Source organism: Lampetra planeri, chromosome 40, assembly GCF_965212315.1.
Source record: "Lampetra planeri chromosome 40, kcLamPlan1.2.h2, whole genome shotgun sequence".
NCBI classification, from domain to species: Eukaryota; Metazoa; Chordata; class Hyperoartia; order Petromyzontiformes; family Petromyzontidae; genus Lampetra; species Lampetra planeri.
Genome location: NC_136146.1, coordinates 8175015 through 8192811, shown reverse-complemented (window position 1 = coordinate 8192811; position 17797 = coordinate 8175015). Strand labels below are relative to the sequence as shown.

Below are 17797 nucleotides of genomic sequence, written 5' to 3'. Positions count from 1 at the left end.
AGTGAGCGAAACGGTGGAGCAGCAGCAGCAGAGATGGAATGAGAGAGAGAGAGAAGCGTCGGAGGGAGCAGCTGTGAAGCGAGGACGGGGTGTGGTTGTGAACTCCCTCGTTTTAAAGGCTGCGGGCCACCTCGTCACACACGTGCGAGCTGAATGGCTGGAGCAGATTACACGCGCAGACACTCTGGCCACTCATGAACATGTACAAGATCAGCAAGGTAATAACGCCTCGCTCCCAAATCTGTCCCCACATTTGATGGGTTTTTTTAAACCCATCATTTTAAAAACCCATTACTTTTGTTGGTGTTTCTAGATTTGAAGTTTTCGTAACTGCAAGGGTCCATACTCTTTAGCTTTTTCGGTAAAGTCACGTAGGCAAACTCCGGGACCTGTTTCGGCGTTTAGTTTCCTCGTCAGCAGATGCAGTCTCGCTTAAACCGACGCCGATGAACAACTGCCACACGTGAACAGGCAAGGGACCCGCTTCGTTAGATGTGGGTCCAGAGTTTCACCAGCGCTGGGTTCAAGCAAGCCCGAAGGCCGATGCCAACAGACCACTGGGGTAACATCAAAACCGGCCCAGAGTTGGTGTCGAACCAATGCCGCTGGAGATCACGGACGCCCGGACTGATGGGATATAGAACAACAACAACAAAGAGAACATAAATTAAATCACGACGTTTCTGAAGCAACACAAGCAACCGTCGTGAGGTGTTGACTGCTCCAGCAAACACGCCTCAGTAATTTTGCTGGAGCAGTCAACACCTGATGACGGTGGCTTGTGTGGCTTCCGAAACGTCGTGATTTAATTTATTTTCTCTGTGTTGTTGTTGTATGTCCCGTCAGTCCGGGCGTCCGTAATCTCCAGCGGCATTGGTTCGACACCAACTCTGGGCCGGTTTTGATGTTACCCCAGTGGTGTGTTGGCATCGGCCTTCGGGCTTGCTTGAACCCAGCGCTTGTGAAACTCTGGACCCATATCTAACGAAGCGGGTCCCTTGCCTGTTCACGTGTGGCAGTTGTTCATCGGCGTCGGTTCAAGCAAGACTGCATCTGCTGACGAAGAAACTGAACGCCGAAACAGGTCCCGGAGTTTGTTTGTTTGCGTTGAACCGACGTTTGCCGAGATGATGCGCTCCCAAAAGGTTGTGTGGGGGCCGTTGGTTTTGTGTAGAAAAAAATTGACCTTTTTTTTGCGAAGGGACATAGAACTCAAGGAAACGTATTAGTAGGCTTTCGCGACCAATATTATCCATATCACAAGGGTTTTTTTGGGGTTAGATCGTGTAAATTATCATGACCCCCCCCCCTCATGGCCTTCACACGTGAGGTGCTCACAAGTGACGTCATCACATCTACCCCGCCATTTAAGGAACGAAACAGGAGGATTTCTCCACAAATCTGGCTGTCGCCTGATGATGTTGGTTGTAATTACCGGCGAAACGTCGTACTCGGATTATAAATGTTGTGTATTTACTTTACAACACACCGGTGTGCTGTACCAGTAACGAATTTGCATGTTCTGTTTACGTGACAAACCTTCCTGATTGGCTGTGTCGGGTGGTGGCGGATTTAACGACACATTTATATTTACGCGATCTAACCCAAATATAAAATTCAATTAAGGAAACGTATTGTCTGCGAATATGCTTCACACATTTTCTCCACAATGGCCCGAATTTATATAATGTCACGGTCAGTGTAAATACATAGCCCCCTTTTGTCAACATGAGCGGTGAGCGATATCCATGAACGCCAAATCCCACAACAAACCCATTTCACCGCTACGCACTGACCAGCGTGACGACGTATGGTCGAACAACCCCAATGAGTCGGCGTCGGAAGGCATTCACCCAGCGGTGAGCTGACACACGGTTGTCAATTATTTTGACGCATTACTACTCGATAGCATTATTAATCAGACTGCCTGTCTCTGTGTGTCTATGTTGTGTGTCTCTCTCTGTGTGTCTCTGTGTTGTCTCTCTCTCTGCGTGTGTGTCTGTCTGTGTGTCTCTATGTTGTATGTCTCTCTCTGTGTGTCTATGTTGTGTGTCTCTCTCTGTGTCTCTGTGTTGTGTGTCTCTCTCTCTGTGTCTATGTTGTATGTCTCTCTCTGTGTGTCTATGTTGTGTGTGTGTCTGTGTTGTGTCTATGTTGTGTGTGTCTCTCTCTCTCTCTGTGTCTCTGTGTTGTCTCTCTCTCTCTCTGCTTGTGTGTCTGTGTGTGTCTATGTTGTGTGTCTCTGTGTGTGTGTCTATGTTGTGTGTGTCTCTCTCTGTGTCTATGTTGTGTGTCTCTGTGTGTGTGTGTATGTTGTGTGTCTCTCTCTGTGTGTCTATGTTGTGTGTCTGTCTGTGTGTCTATGTTGTGTCTCTGTGTGTGTGTCTATGTTGTATGTCTCTTTGTGTGTCTGTGTTGTGTCTATGTTGTGTGTCTCTCTCTCTCTCTTTGTGTGTCTCTGTGTTGTCTCTCTCTCTGCTTGTGTGTCTGTGTGTGTCTATGTTGTGTGTCTCTGTGTGTGTCTATGTTGTGTGTCTCTCTCTGTGTGTCTATATTGTGGCTCTCTCTGTGTGTCTGTGTTGTGTGTCTCTCTCTGTGTGTCTGTGTTGTGTGTCTCTGTGTGTCTGTGTTGTCTCTCTCTGCTTGTGTGTCTGTGTGTGTGTCTATGTTGTGTCTCTGTGTGTGTCTATGTTGTGTGTGTCTCTCTCTCTGTATCTCTGTGTTGTCTCTCTCTGCTTGTGTGTGTCTGTCTGTGTGTCTCCGTGTCTGTGGTTTGTCTCTCTCAAATTCAGTTCTACCTGATGACGGTTGCTTGTGTTGCAATCGAAACGTCGTACTCGACTATTTAATTGATTTTCTTCCTACGTGACTTTACCGAAAGAACCAAACTGGAGGAGAGACGCGTGGACCCGTGGTGTTAACCTGTGGCCATGCCTGTCGCATGGCTGTCGAAAACATCCGCACGTGGCAGCGGATGATGCTCAGACGAGACAGGGGACAAGGGATCAACGCTCGGTCAACAAAGGGGCATTGGACGTCGCTTGACTGGGACCACCAAAAGCGACATCGCTCCCCTACTGACGGACGTTGCGTGTCGGTGTTGCGTCACCTTTGCGCCACACACGGACAGCTGTCGTCGTGGGGGGGAGGGATGGAAGGGGTGGGGGGTGGCTAGAGGCTAAAACGCATATGTGCATTGGAATGAATGAGATGTGGCGTGGATGTTAAGGCGCTGCTGAGACGCTGGGGGGCTATTTGAGCGCTCAAACGCGCGTCTTTGTTCCTTCTTGCAAGGCCGTAATTATAATATATATTGAGGGGGACACATCCCCCCAATATTCAAAAATGCTCAAAATGCCCCCCCCCCCAATGTATTGCTATAAAATAGATTTCTGTTTATATGATTGTGGTTATGGTTGTACTTTATTAATCCCGAATCTCTGTCATTACATACAATGAAACAAGAAAAGGTTAAAAGATAAAACAGAGCAATGTAAAACAAAACACTATTAGACATTATTGTAAAAAACAAATAAAAAGTGCATCCTATGTGTTAGTGTTTTTTTACATTTTAGGCAGGGAATTCGTTTTCAAATGTTGATTATTATTTTTCTGGGGGTGGGGACCCCACACCCCCTGGAAGATTTAGTCCCTCCCAATGTTGACTCCACGGCTACGGCCTTGCCTTCTTGGTGCAACTCGTAAGAGTGTGCGTCCACCTCCTCCAAACTGGGGCATTGCCATCAGCGTTGTTGACTATCGATTGTAAACCACGACAGTCCAAAATAAAGGCGCAGCGCCGCAAGTTCGTCTTGCTCACATCACTGCTGGCAGAAGCGCCTCCGGTAGAACGAACTCAAAAAAGCTGGACAATGGCCACGTGTCTTGGAAGACGTGGGGATGCCCACGTTTTACCCCACCACACCGATTGTGGTTGTCTCCAATCAAGAGACATTTTAAAAGTACAGTGCCTTTTGCCACAATTGTGATTATATGTATATTGAATTTCTTTCGCACCGTACGTAGCCAACCCATACGGTCTACCCGTATTCTTGTACAGGGAAATTTAGTTTTCAGGTTCGTACGGCGTACAGCCGTTTCAATACAGGAACAACAAAATATATATTTGTTTGTGTTTCTCCCCTTATGATGGAACTTTTGTCGGATAAAAGTTGAGATTTAGAAGGGCACGGGTCTGAATTGGTCTACAATAAGCGAGACACTGATGAGGGGTTGACAGGTATGACAACCGTGCTAATCGGAGGTGCGGTAGGAAGATGATAGAAGGGGTACGAATGTTGCTCAACAGAACCAGCAATACAACATCACCGCGATGTCCAAGTTTATCATTCTTGGTGTCCCCCCCCCCCTCCAGGAGCAGCGATTACGTGTGTACAGTATGTTGAACTTAAATTTCGATTTGAAGCTTTCGTGACTGCATGGATTCATATTCTTGGTTATTTCGGAAAAGTCACGTAGAAGGGAAATAATTAAAAAAATAAAACATAATTAGATAAAATCCTCACGACGTTTCGGCCACAACGCAAGCAGCGGTCCTCAGGTGAAGAAACGTCGTGATAATTTTATCTAATTATGTTTTCTTTTTATTATTTTATTATTTCCCTTCTACGTGACTTTACCGAAATAACCACGAGTATGTTGAACTTCTTTAGCGCCGCACGTGGCCATCCCGTGCTAAAATCGGAGCTGTCGACGAAGGTGGTTGTCACAGGTGATGAGTGAGTGGGTGTTCGTAAAGTGAGGACGTATTTGCGAAACGACGTAAGAAGGGGAGCTCACGTCTGCATGCCCCTCTCTCCCCCATACTCTTCCCTCTCCTCTCATCACCTTCTCATCCCCAACATTATTGGCCGTATCATTCCTTCTCTGCCCCTTCCCCTCGCTGCCCTGGTTTTCCTTTCTTCCTGCTGCTCGTTTTGAACCATGCCCTGTTTGCCTTGGGGGATTTCTGTTCTGACATCCATTTGCCGGTCATCTTGCCCCATCTTCTCGGTTCTCAAGTTTCCTATCTCTTTTTCCGTGCATTATCCATTTGTGTCTACTCCCTCTTTGCTGTGATGTGCCATGGGTAAAAGGTGTTACGTTCACGATTTTATTGTTACTCCTATGTTGCCATTGTACATACTGGTATCGTATATGTTTTGAAAATATACAGTATTAATACATGCCATTATTGGGTGTCTGTTAATTATACATGATATATTGATGACCTTAGAAGTCTGATTTACCGTAAGTATATTTTTTTTTTAACAAGGGAAGGTACAGAATACGGCAAGACAGGGTTTGATGGGGGGAAAGTGTAACGGAGCAACTCCAACAAGCGAGAACGTAAGTAGGAGATATACATCGTGGAGGGGTGATGCTTTCTTTGAGTGTTGTGTGGGGAGGCAACTGAGGGTGATGGTCTGGTGGAGGTTGGGTGACTCATGGGGTGGTGATCGGTGAGTGTGTTGAGGGATGTGTCAGTGGGAGTGTGGCAAAACGCGGTTTGTGTGTGTGAAGTCTGATTAAACACATTCCTGCGGAGGGAGCTGGTAGGAACGTTGGGTTGCTCGGTCAATGGTCAGGGTCAACGGCGGCGTGATGTATTCCGCAAATATGGCCGACTGTGAGGGCGGGCACAAGCTGGCGTGAGTAGGTTAAACGTTGAGTTTTATAAGGGCACCACGGGGTGACCAGCCCCTCCCCACCCAGCCCCACCCCTTCCACCCCCCACCCAGCCCCACCCTCCCCACCCAGCCCCTCCCCACCCAGCCCCTCCCCACCCTCCCCTCTCCACCCAGCCCTACCCCTCCCATTTTTGGATGCACGACGGACGGACGGACACAATAATCCCCTGTGGGCTGGTGTAACCAGGAGGTTCCTACCAGTAAAACTGCTTCATAACATCTCCACTACTTACTGGCTAGATGCATTGTTATTATAACTTCATCTGTAATAACACATTGTAATAATTGCTGATAAACCAGTTTCATGATCCTACCACTTCAACCTAAGTGCATTTGAGTTCCTGTTATCTGCGTTGATTTGGGGAGCACCGTTCGTGGTTCTTGTTCATGTTCAGTGGAATGTTGCTGCAGGTGATGTAATCGTTAGCGCAATGGACTTGCAATTCAGAGGTCGCCGTTTGGACCTCCCGGCGCGGCAGTTGGTACAATGAGCAAGTTAATCAGAATCAGAATATGGATTTAGACTAGAGGCATCAAATGAGCCCTGAAGCTCTTTTTCACAGATGTCTAGCATGGGCGGGTTAGCAAGTTAAATCCCTCCACCTCTGTCCCTCCAGCAGTGGTAATGGGTGCACCACAATCAATTGGCAGGTCGTGTGTGGTGGGGTAAAGTGTGGATACTCCACCTCTTCCAAGGCACTGATCAAGTGTGGAAGAGCAGGCGAAATACCCCCTATAGTGGAATCTAAAGAGCTCCCTCTAGTTGAGATCTTTGCACCAGCAGTGATGTGAGCAAGACCCCTGCTGAAACCTCTGAAACCTGTAACAGGACATTGAGTAGCCAAACACAAGAATCCAATGCAGGGATGCGAGGCTGATACAAAACTCTCGAAACTCTTGACAGATACCCAAGCAATACCCCTCATAGACCTCCGCCCGTACCAGACCATACAGAATCCTTAGTAATGTGTTTTGTACTAATATTACTCGTAAATCGTAATTCCCGTATATCACCGAATGTAATGGCAATAGTAGTGACATAAACAACTAGCACAATTAAAATTACACCTTTAAATTACAATATTTCCTTTAATTACTAATTAATTCTCAATAAAGTTATTGATATAGGTTCACAATTACTAATTACCACAATATTGTAGCTAAAACACAAGAAAATTTGACAAAATCAGCGACGATAAAACACGAGCAGCAACGAAAACAGCAGCGCGTGCTCGTATCGCGTGCAGACGAGACCACGTGACTCGAAGCGTCACTGTAGTCGGGTAACAATGACGGCTTTGACCGGAGCACATTCGAAGGTTCAAAAGTTAATTAACTATAGAGTTTTAGCCTTGTAGGTATATTGATACAATACATGTAAGCTGGGCTTACGAAAAAAATGTGTTATAACTAACTACGGGGATATTTTACTAAAAAATAATAAATGTATGCTGAAACACTGCACAAAAGTTGTATAGACAGTAATTTTGGTGTCACCCCCTCTGATGGTGTCACCCCGTGCGGTCCGCACCCCCCGCACCCCCCTAATGACGTGGGACCACCTCTGAAAATTAGTGAAGAACGCTGGTGTGCATTATTAGCTAAAGCAATAGGGGCCGTCCATAAATGACGTCACGCATCTAGGGGGGGGGGGGTCAGACATTTGTGACGATGTGTGACGAGGGGGGGGGGGTTGAGAAATGTAACGTCACATCAAAATTCGCAACTTTAAATAAATATAGACAACACGTTCTACTTAATTAAATAGACTTTTTAATAATTGTTTTCTCCTACAACATCAAAGTGCAGTGGCACATTAAATACGCACTACAATGACAATAGTTTAAAGCGATTTGAAGCATGTTTATTTTTGGGAGGGGGGGGGGCAGAGCTTTGTGACGTCATATTTGAGGGGGGGGTCTGACTTTTTGTGACGCCGTATGACGAGGGGGGGTTCAAAAATCGTCCAAAATCGCATGTGACGTCATTTATGGACGGCCCCTTAACCCGGGTCTTGATCCCTCAATACCCGGATCCTCATCAGTGCCGGGTTCGCTGTCCACGTCTCCCCCCCCCCACCGTGAGCTTTCCTCTCCCTCGGCTCTCTCCTCCGTCTCCCACCAGGGAGAGCCCTTAGCTCCACAACCACCATCGATCTCTCTCTGCCCGTGGTGTCACAATGTCGTCTGCGTGGAGCGGCTTTTCAGAGGAGGACCTGCGGCGAATGAAGGGGCAGAGCGACACCCCAGGTGAGAACCCTCGGCACCACACCCCCACTCCCCGCCACGCCGGCCCGGCCCTGTGCAACGGGATCCCGGCAGAGAAACCAGGCGAGGCCGAGGATGCGAGGCCTAATTTCCGAACCCGACCACCACCGCCCCCAATCCACCCCGTGAGTGTCGTCAAATCGTCTCGGCAAGGCAACATCGTCCGTGGTTTAAAACCCCCTGAGCGTTGGTTGACAGTCGTACGCCGAGACGTTGGTGTGGAATAGAGGTCACTTGAACGGGATCTTAGAAGTACCGTACAGTAAGTTCTGTGATATCCACTTCCACGGGTCGTTTTCTTACAATGGGGTAAGGGGGTTGGTGGGGGAAGAGGTTCCGAACGGATTTTTCGTTCGGGAATAAATGATATTGTGGGGGGGGAGGGGAATGACAAACATAATACAAAACCTACGTGCAGGTAAATATACAGGCGCATTGAATAGAGACAACCCTAACACAGGTACAGTGGGACACGCGTGCGAAAGCACACGCTAAGAACGCGGACAGAACAAGGGCCATGCAGGCAAGACACGGGTGACAGATCACACGATGACTTGATAGAAAACCTCTGACCAAATCAGCCGGAATTCCCCCGATGTGCGTTCTCGTAAAGGTTAAGCCGGATTAGTGCTTGGATCGGTGACCCATAGGCTGCCCCTGGTCTGTGCTAACGTAGTGTTCGGTCAGTGCAGAAGAATCAAGTGAAATCTATTACTCGTGAATGTATCATGGCACGTCTACGCTCGCCGCGTTCACCAAACTGCACTAACCAGCGTGGGGAAGTATAGTCGAGTTACATGCACGGCGTGGGATGTCCTCATCCAGCAGTGGATTGACATAAAGGTACAACGCGTGTACGTATGCCAACGCAACCGTCATGGACTTAACAAGACGAGAGATGGAGGAGAATACAATCAATGCTGTACAGCACAAACCCAGAATAATGACGATTATTGAACCTCAGCGGCGGTGTCAAACAACCATGGGACGGGTAGCCAGCCACACATTGGGCTGTCGCATGGTCGAGATGACGGTCCCTGCTGACACGTGGAAGGGAAGCGGTCTTAGGCATTGCGTCCTTCCTGCGAACGAAGTTAGTAGTCCCGAACCCAAGAACCCAAGCAAAACCGCCCCCCTAAATTCTAGCCCCTAACTCCCAACTCTTTACCTCTTACCCTAAATCCTAACCCCATCCTTAACAACAATAAAGACCCTAAGCTCTATCCTCTTAACTCTAAACCATTCCCCTAACCCAAGGCAAGTCAGTTTATTTTTGTTTCACACGTGGCGCCTTTCTGGAACAAATCTTCCATCCAAAGCGCCATCATCACATCATTACACACAACATAAACATAGAAACGAACAATTCTATATTGTGAAATAAATACGCTGCTGTCAATAGCTGTTCACAGTATTTCCTCGTTGTTCGCGAACTTGCTGTCCGCGATTACAACACAAACACGGGAACAGCATAGACAGACACACATGCAGAGAGAGACACACACAAAGACACACCGAGCGAGACACACCAAGACACACACCAATGTCTTGATGTGTGTGTCGCTCAGTGTGTCTTTGTGTGTGTCTCACCGAGCGAGACACACACCAAGACACACACCAATATACCAATATCTTGGTGTGTGTCTCGCTTGGTGTGTCTTTGTGTGTGTCTCTCAGACACGGGTGACAGATCACCCCCCCCCCCCCCCGATGACGATTGCTTGTGTTGCGATCGAAACGTCGGTTTTTGTTGTTCTACGTGACTTTACCGAAAGACCCAAAGAATATGAATTCCTGCAGTCACGAAAGCTTTAAGTCAAGATTCATTATAACCAATTATATTTTCTTTGTGTTCTGATGATTTTCATTAATAGCTTATTTACGTATTTATTATCTGCGAAAAAATGCTTCTCCAGAACGTATCCCTCGCTAATAACAATGGAATACTGGATATCTTAATTTTTCTTTATAAACAGCTCTAAACGCTAACCCCTAAGTGCTAAGCCTTTCCCCATAACCCTAAACCATTCCCCTAACCCAGGCGTTGGCAACCAAAATAACAAGTACAGAATTTTTTTTCGAATTCGGTAAAACAAACTCCAATGTTTGAAGAGCCACAATGCATGTGAATACGAGATGGTGGTCATTAAAAAATGACGTCACCAAGCAGCTCCGAAAGAGCCGCATGTTGCCAACCCCTGCCCTAACCTCAAGCCAAAATTCCTGAATGCTACACTACAATCCTAAACCCTGATCCCTGACCCATAACCCTACATAAAAAACTAAAGAAGTGGTGTTCCATTCATGTTTTTTCGACTGAAAGCTAAACAAGTGGAAATTGGAAAGAATGGCGAATGGGTAAGCATAACTCTGCACGTCTGCAGATACAAGTTAGGGTAGTGGCAGTCCAACTCTTCTCGTGAGTGACCTGTCCCATCCGCATCTCGAGGTCGTACGTGGCCATGGCGGACACGTGCTGTTGTTTCCTTCTCCAGCCGGACGCGACACCAACCGCAGCCGGCGGCACCTCCAGAAGGACGGGCGCAGTGTGCGGCGAGGCGGGCAGACTGCTCGCCCAGAAGGGATCAGGCTCGGAGGGGAGGCTCGTGGCCCAGCACCTGATCCGGAGCTCGCGGGAGCCATGCTCGCGCCCACGCGAGCACGCCCAGCTACGACGCTGCACGAGGTGACGCCCTCACACCTCCGATTAGTACGGTGGGCTACGTACGGTGCGAAAGAAGTTCAACATGCATCTTGTATATTTATTTAATCAATTACTTCCAAGCCGCTTCTTCCCACCCCCCCCCCCCCATGCAAATATTGACTTTTTTAAATATCACTCTGTAATGCTTTTTCTGACATGGTTCAGAAGCATGGTCATTTACAATAACACGGAAGAAAAACTGAAAATCGCGCAAAGAAGCATCGAGAGATTGGGCCAGCTGCAACGCTATTATTCCTGTCCAGGCTGCGAGCAATGCCACTCCGGTGGTTGCGACGAGGGCGCGTGAAAAGGAGGTGGTGACGGAGAAACTTGGTGAACCTCCTACCCAGGCCCAGCCCCGGGCGAGTGTGGAGACGACGCAATGTGGGGGGAAACAAGTGGAGGTTAAGGAGCTAGATAAGGATGAGGTGGAGAGGTGAGGCTCGCAAGAAATACTTTTTGGCCACGTATCATTTGCATTGTATAAGAAATGTGTTCTCGATGTTTGTATTCTGAAAAGAAAACCCATAAAAAGGGCCTCCATGTGTAATTTCAAACGATGTAAAAATTGTTTGTGTTTCGGATTGTTCCTAATGTGTGATATCACCAAAAGTTATGTTACTTTCATGGTGTCACTTCTCTGCTTTTTCCATAGTACGTGGCATTTTCTCTTACTACGTAAAATGTTTGCGTTAAGTGATTGTTTGACTGATGATTACTTTATGTTCAAATGGAATTAAGTCACGGGTTGTATCCGGCCCATGGGCCGTAGGTTCTCTATAACTGCTCAAGTCACATGATTTAAAACTGCTTTTTGTGTTCAGTTTGTCGTCCTCTCACACCGCCGATTAGCACGGTCGGCTTCATACGGTGCGAAAGAAGCTCAACATGCAAATATTTGGAACGTAAGATCGGCTGCTGGTGTTGTTACATGAACTGCTCCATGTGCCGTGATTGGCTGTGCCGCAGGAGGGAGCTCACGAAGTTGGAGATGATGCAGCAGGAACAACAGCACATGGAGGAGGAGAATAAGCGCAAGCGCAATATGCTGGCTTATGCCATCGCAGAGAGGTACGCCACCATCATTACCATCACTCACAACGTCAACAACAGCGTCGTCAACATCACCATCAAACACAATCGCCATCAACACAGTCAGCATACTAACATCACTACCATCGACAAGGTACATTACATCAACACCATAAACATGAACACCGTAATATTTAAACCCCAATACCATCAATATGACCTTCATCAACAGTGTGGCACTTAAACAGAAATTTGCGTCTTAATTTTCTTGACCCACATTCCACCAAGAAAGCGTATAATACTCTTTGCATAATCTATCTGGTCAACACTTTACAGAACCCACGCATACGTGCGCATGGTGTGTAACATGATCACATTGGCTGAGCATGCTTACCCATTGTCGCTGTTTATTTATCACCCAAGTTTTTTCATAAGCCTCTAGTTTGTCCAGTTTTCTCCAGGCTTAGATCCCTTTTTTGAGCAACGCAACTTTTTAATTACATAAACATTTCTTTAGCTTAACTTTACGACAGCTACCCTGACCCCGTGTTACAGACAGACGGACTCGGGAGACATTAACGCGCTCACCACGTTAGTTGGGAAGCGTTCGGAAGCTGTGCTGAAGGCCGGGATTGATGAGCGCTGTCGGGATGTGGATCAGCGCTAAGCGCACGCAGGCCGAGTCGGCGAGGATCTCCAGCGTCCGCAAGGAGCTCAACGAGCTGGACGGAGCGCTGAGCGGGGATGTTGCGCTGCTGCGCAGCAAGATCGAGGAGGCCTGCATGGCGTACCACCACGCGCGGTAACATTCACGTCAACACTCACGATGTGTAGACCTACCGCCATGCACGGTACTCGCACACAGCAACACACAACCACCATGCATGGTAACACGCACACGTGGTACGTAGTATACAGTATTACCGCCATGCACAGTACTGCCACATGGCAATACCGCCATGCACGGCAACGTGCACACTCAAATAAACTTCCGCCATGCGTGGTAACACACACGGTAACACATAGTATACAGCTCGACCATCATGCACAGTACTCGTACACGCACCACCACCACGTACGGTAAATAACACACGTGGTACATAGTAAAAAACACTACCACCACACAAGGTACAAGTTTGAATATTGTCTTCTGAGGGGTGTGAAGGGTTGCAAAGCCTCAAACGGGAAGATAATTCTCCACAGCCTGAGGAAATCCGGCTGATCTGCTCTCTCTGCCAAGGAGCTGTGAAGGGCAGTCATTATCTCTTACTAATTGGCCGTGTCGGGTTGTGGCATGTTTAACGACACGTTTATATTTACGCGTTCTAACCACAAAATAACCATTATGAGACCTCCTTTGCCAGTAGTAAAATATGATAATAGGTTTTTTACCCTTTTATCTGGCAACAAAACTGACACCTTTTTACAAGGGATCATGTTTGCATTAACCACAATACCTGCAGTCAAAATGCAAACAACAAAAAACAGCACTCTGATAATGTGTGCACTGTCCTTGAAATTGATTGGTGTGGACCAATTCAAGGACAATGCATACATTATCAGAGTGCTGTTTTTTGTTATTTGCATTTTGGCCGCAGGTATTGTGGCATTGCAAACATGGTCCCTTGTAAAAAGGTGTCGGTTTTGTTGCCAGATAAAAGGGTAAAAAACCTATTATCACAAAATAACCCTTATTGTGGATCATATTTGTCGCGAAAGCCTACTACTGCTACCATGTTTTAAACAGTCCTTGTCTCTGCAACTTGGGTGTGTCAACGCGTGCCGCGTCAGCAAGCGCTACGAGCGCGCGGAAGCGGAGTTCGTCGCCTCCAAGCTGGAGCTGCACCGGCTGGACGAGCGGCGCGAGCTGCTTGCTGAGCACCTGTGCGTGGTGATCCGGCAGAGCGAGGCGCGCAAGGCGGAGCGGCTCGAGACGCTCTTGAAGGCCCTGCACCTCGACAGCTCCGCGCCCCCGCCGGCCCTCGCAACGGCAGCGTTAGCGGACACAGCGAAGGGGGGAGGGGAGGAGGGGGCAAAGGGGATGGTGGCGGTGGCAGCGGAGTCGGCGACAGGCGAGGGGACGGTGGCGTCGGACGCGGAACTGGTCGCAGCCAAGGCGGAACGTGAGGCTGCGACAACCGGTGAGGCTGCGACAACCGGGGAGGCGGTGAAGGCGGCTGTGCCGACGGCCGGCGCAGGGGACTCGTCCGTTGACGTTGCCGTGGTCGCGTCGTCAAGCAGTTTGGTGGAGGGCGCAAGGCCACGGCCCGAAGTGACGGAGGTGAAGCAGCAAATTGTCAATGACAATGGAGCATCAACCACGGCGGTGTGATGGGTGGAAGAGACCAATGTTAACGCAACCCCGAGGTGTCTTATAAATGAAAGAGCAGCGCTCGAGTTAAGTGGACACGCTTTGGTGACTACATTGGTGAATTGAGATCATAAATAGGGGGGTGGTAGCTTCGTAGTTGTCTCGATTCGATGCCATTCAGCCTCCACACTCACGACTCGAGAGGTGTAAGGATTGCAGTTAGGTTTTGTATTGTAGACTTCATTGTACTAGTGAGTGTTAGGGTGAATCTTCGGGTAGTTTAAATGAAGAACTCAACCAATAAAGAATAGTTATTGTATTACATCTTCAAGACAATGTAAATTCACAGCAATGTGGCATGCAGTATGCTTTGGAACAGGCAAAGCTATTTGCACATCATCTATTTAAAAATCTACTTTAACTTTTTAAATCCACGGGGACAAATTGTTGTTTTTGTTTACATTGAAATATATATTCTTAAATACATTTATATGACTTGCCATCACCACCAAATCCACCGCTGGTTGGCCCAGCCTCTACTCACCCCGCGGCTTTTCTTCACCTCCGCTCTGCTCCTTCCTCCCCCTCTTCAGTCTGTCGCTGCCACCGCACGCTCTCTTGGCCCTTTCTACCTCATCAGCCCCATGGCCTCCGTCCTCTGATCGCTGTGCTCTCAATCCCATAAGCCCAGGACTCGGCCCCATCTGCTTCATGCTGTTATCCCAATAGCATCATTGGCTTCATACTTTGACCATCATGCACTTAGGTCTGTGCACCCCATGTCTTTGAGTCCCATCAGCTCCATACTCAAACGTATTATACTGGTAGGAACCTCCTGGTTACACCAGCCCACGGGATTATTCCGTCCATTGTGCTGGGTGGGGAGGATGTGGGTGGGGAGGAGCTGGGTGGGGAGGGGCTGGGTGGGGAGGGGCTGGGTGGGGAGGGGCTGGGTGGGGAGGGGCTGGGTGGGGAGGGGCTGGGTGGGGAGGGGCTGGGTGGGGAGGGGCTGGGTGGGGAGGGGCTGGGTGGGGAGGGGCTGGGTGGGGAGGGGCTGGGTGGGGAGGGGCTGGGTGGGGAGGGGCTGGTCACCCCGTGGTGCCCTTATAAAACTCAACGTTTAACCTACTCACGCCGGCTTGTGCGCGCCCTCACAGTCGGGCATATTTGTGGAATACACCATGCCGCCGTTGACCCTGGCCATTGACCGAGCAACCCAACGTTCCTACCAGCTCCCTCTGCAGGAATGTGTTATGTACATCGTCGTAGAGGCATCATCATCGAGACATCTGAGTAAAAATAAACTTTTATTTTACCAGGTAAGGCCCACTGATCTATACGGCTCTTTTTCAGAAGCGACTTAGCCACAAATGATAGCTCAACGAAGTGGATTTTCATCACGTGGAAATCTAGAGCAGTCAAAAACCCGAGACACACGTTGCTATTATTAATCTGACACTCAAACGCTCTGCTTTCATGCACTACTTACACGGCTGGGTTTATTTTTAAATATTCTTAATGACGGGGTTTGGACGATTATGTATCGAGTGCAGGACTCACGTCTTTATTTTATAAACTGGGGCTTCGTGAGCTCAAGGCCACGTACGATGCACTTGCGAGCATGATAACGGTTTTCAGTATCGATCTGGCGGATGGATAGTTCACGTTGCACAGATGACATCCGTGGATGCGAGTTTTGTTTTCCGTACCGAGAATATGGTGGCGATGCTTGTGCCCCAGAATAAATTTGATGCAGGAGTGGAAGAGAGCGCATCTACCATGCGACTCTCGTCAAGCACTTTTATGAGCTTACCTCCATCCATTGGTCCTCTGCCACAACAACCCCATCATGGCAGATGACTACCCCCCCCCCCACACAGCACCAGCGAAACACCACGTGGTCGCATTTCACACTTGAGTTTCAGGACTAATAATAGGGGTTTCCCCCTTTTTTCTGGCAACAAAACTGAAACTTTTTTACAAGGATTCATGTCTGCATTAACCACAATACTTGCAGTCAAAATGCAAACAAAAAACACACTATGATAATAAATGCATTGTCCTTGAAACTGATTGGTCCACACCAAGGGACGGCTTTCTTTTGAGCCTCGAGCCGTCCCTTGGTGTGGACCAATCAGTTTCAAGGACAATGCATATATTATCATAGTGTTTTTTTTGCATTTTGACTGCAAGTATTGTGGTTAATGCAGACATGAATCCTTGTAAAACGGTTTCAATTTTGTTGCCAGAAAAAAGGGGAAAAACCCTATTATTATATTTTGGCAAAGGAGGTCTAATGATGTTTCAGGACTATTCCAGTACGCCCGTCGCTTCAATCTTTCCAGGCCGTTGAAACGATGGTGCAAATTTCTTAAAACCGCCACACCGCTATCCATTCAGTAAGATGGGTACACCGCAATTGGCAGGTCGTGTTTGGTAGCTGATGTTTGGGTACTTAGTTTTATACTGGATTCCTCCAGTATAAAATATTCTGAATGCCAAAATAACATCAAGAGATGGTTTCTAGAGCTCCCTTTGGTGGAGGCCTTTATCCCAGCAATGGCATGAACAAGCAATTTTCAGGGCCGCACCATTGCATTTCATTTTATTCTGACTTCAGCGTAACAAACACGAATACACCAGCAGTGCTGTGGTTTCGAGAGTGAATGAACACACCAAGATGCATTACCTTTATGTGTTTCTTAATTGTAACAATTATCTCAACTGTACCATTGCTGTTGAGGTACACATAAATATTTATTTCTGGGGCTCCATACACTACAACCGCGTGAATTTTATCTGCGTTCACCCGCATCTGCAAAGCTGATTGTTTTACAGGAAAATCGACTAGCACCACCAGTTGGACGGTTTGCAAGATCAAATCCTGTTTGGGGTTAATTCAGCCATGCATTTCTCTGGGCTAGAGTAAATGTTCAGGCACAGTCCTGGGTGACTGAGCCGATACAATAAAGTTTGTTACACGGCGATAGAGGGATTAACAAAAAAAAGTTCTGACGCAAGAACCTGGATTAATCTTGGGCAGGAGCCCGAGATTCAAAAACCAGCATCTCAACGGTGATGACTCACTGTTCTGATGTATCCATTCTGAACTCTAATTCACTACCCAGCCACCTTAAATGTTTATAATTGCACGGAGATTTGATGATTGAGGACTTTAACGTGGGTGTGAGCTAAGGAACAATTCCACGTTATCTTCTTGGTTCTTTCGGTAAAGTCACGTAGAATTGAAATAATAAAATAATAAAAATAAAACAATAAAATAATTCTCGCGTTTCGGCCACAACGCAAGTAGCCGTCCTCAGGTGGAGAACAGGTCTGTCGAGGAGACGAGTCCGAAACGTCGTGAGAATTATTTTATTATATTTTATTTTTATTATTTTATTATTTCAATTCTACGTGACTTTACCGAAAGAACCAAGAAGATGAATCCCTGCAGTCACGAAAGCTTTAAATCGAAATTCCACGTTACGTAACGAAAAGCAATGGAGTCCGTGTCTTTTGTGCGCCTCTGATTCAACAGCGATTGATGTATCCATGGCTTTTCACTGCAAGCGTTTTCAAGGGCGCTACCATAGTGGCAGCATTGCTACTTATTTTGATTGCAACGATGAGTCAATTAACATTGATTCTTATGCTCACAATGCATGCTTCGCATTGTGTGTTTAAGGAGCAACTAGTTACCAAAAAAATTATGAAATGTTAATTTTACCGATGGAACGAACAAGACCGCACGCGGGATGGGCAACACAAACCAGACGGAACGAATTGTGGA

At 47.5% G+C, this 17797-nt stretch overlaps 1 protein-coding gene across 2 annotated transcripts; it reads left to right on the top strand.

The window, feature by feature from the left end:
- Positions 1-7732: 7732 nt before the first annotated feature.
- Positions 7733-14321, top strand: GORAB (golgin, RAB6 interacting). Of its 2 annotated transcripts, XM_078613123.1 has the most exons (6): positions 7733-7939; positions 10453-10643; positions 10925-11097; positions 11631-11732; positions 12355-12495; positions 13485-14321. In XM_078613123.1, exons 1-6 carry the CDS (start codon positions 7870-7872, stop codon positions 14023-14025), a joined length of 1218 nt encoding a protein of 405 aa, XP_078469249.1. In that variant the 5' UTR covers positions 7733-7869; the 3' UTR covers positions 14026-14321. The 2 variants fall into 2 exon arrangements, with proteins under 2 accessions (XP_078469249.1, XP_078469250.1); XM_078613124.1 differs by lacking the exons at positions 7733-7939; positions 10925-11097 and having other exon boundaries at positions 10326-10643.
- The last annotated feature ends 3476 nt before the right edge of the window (positions 14322-17797 follow it).

Bases quoted from the DNA above. Each gene is read 5' to 3' on its own strand.
- GORAB (XM_078613123.1), top strand. From the start codon at position 7,870: ATGTCGTCTGCGTGGAGCGGCTTTTCAGAGGAGGACCTGCGGCGAATG. The intron at 7,940-10,452 runs GTGAGAACCCTC...TTCCTTCTCCAG, and splicing joins GGGGCAGAGCGACACCCCAG to CCGGACGCGACACCAACCGC. The intron at 11,098-11,630 runs GTGAGGCTCGCA...GCTGTGCCGCAG, and splicing joins GATAAGGATGAGGTGGAGAG to GAGGGAGCTCACGAAGTTGG.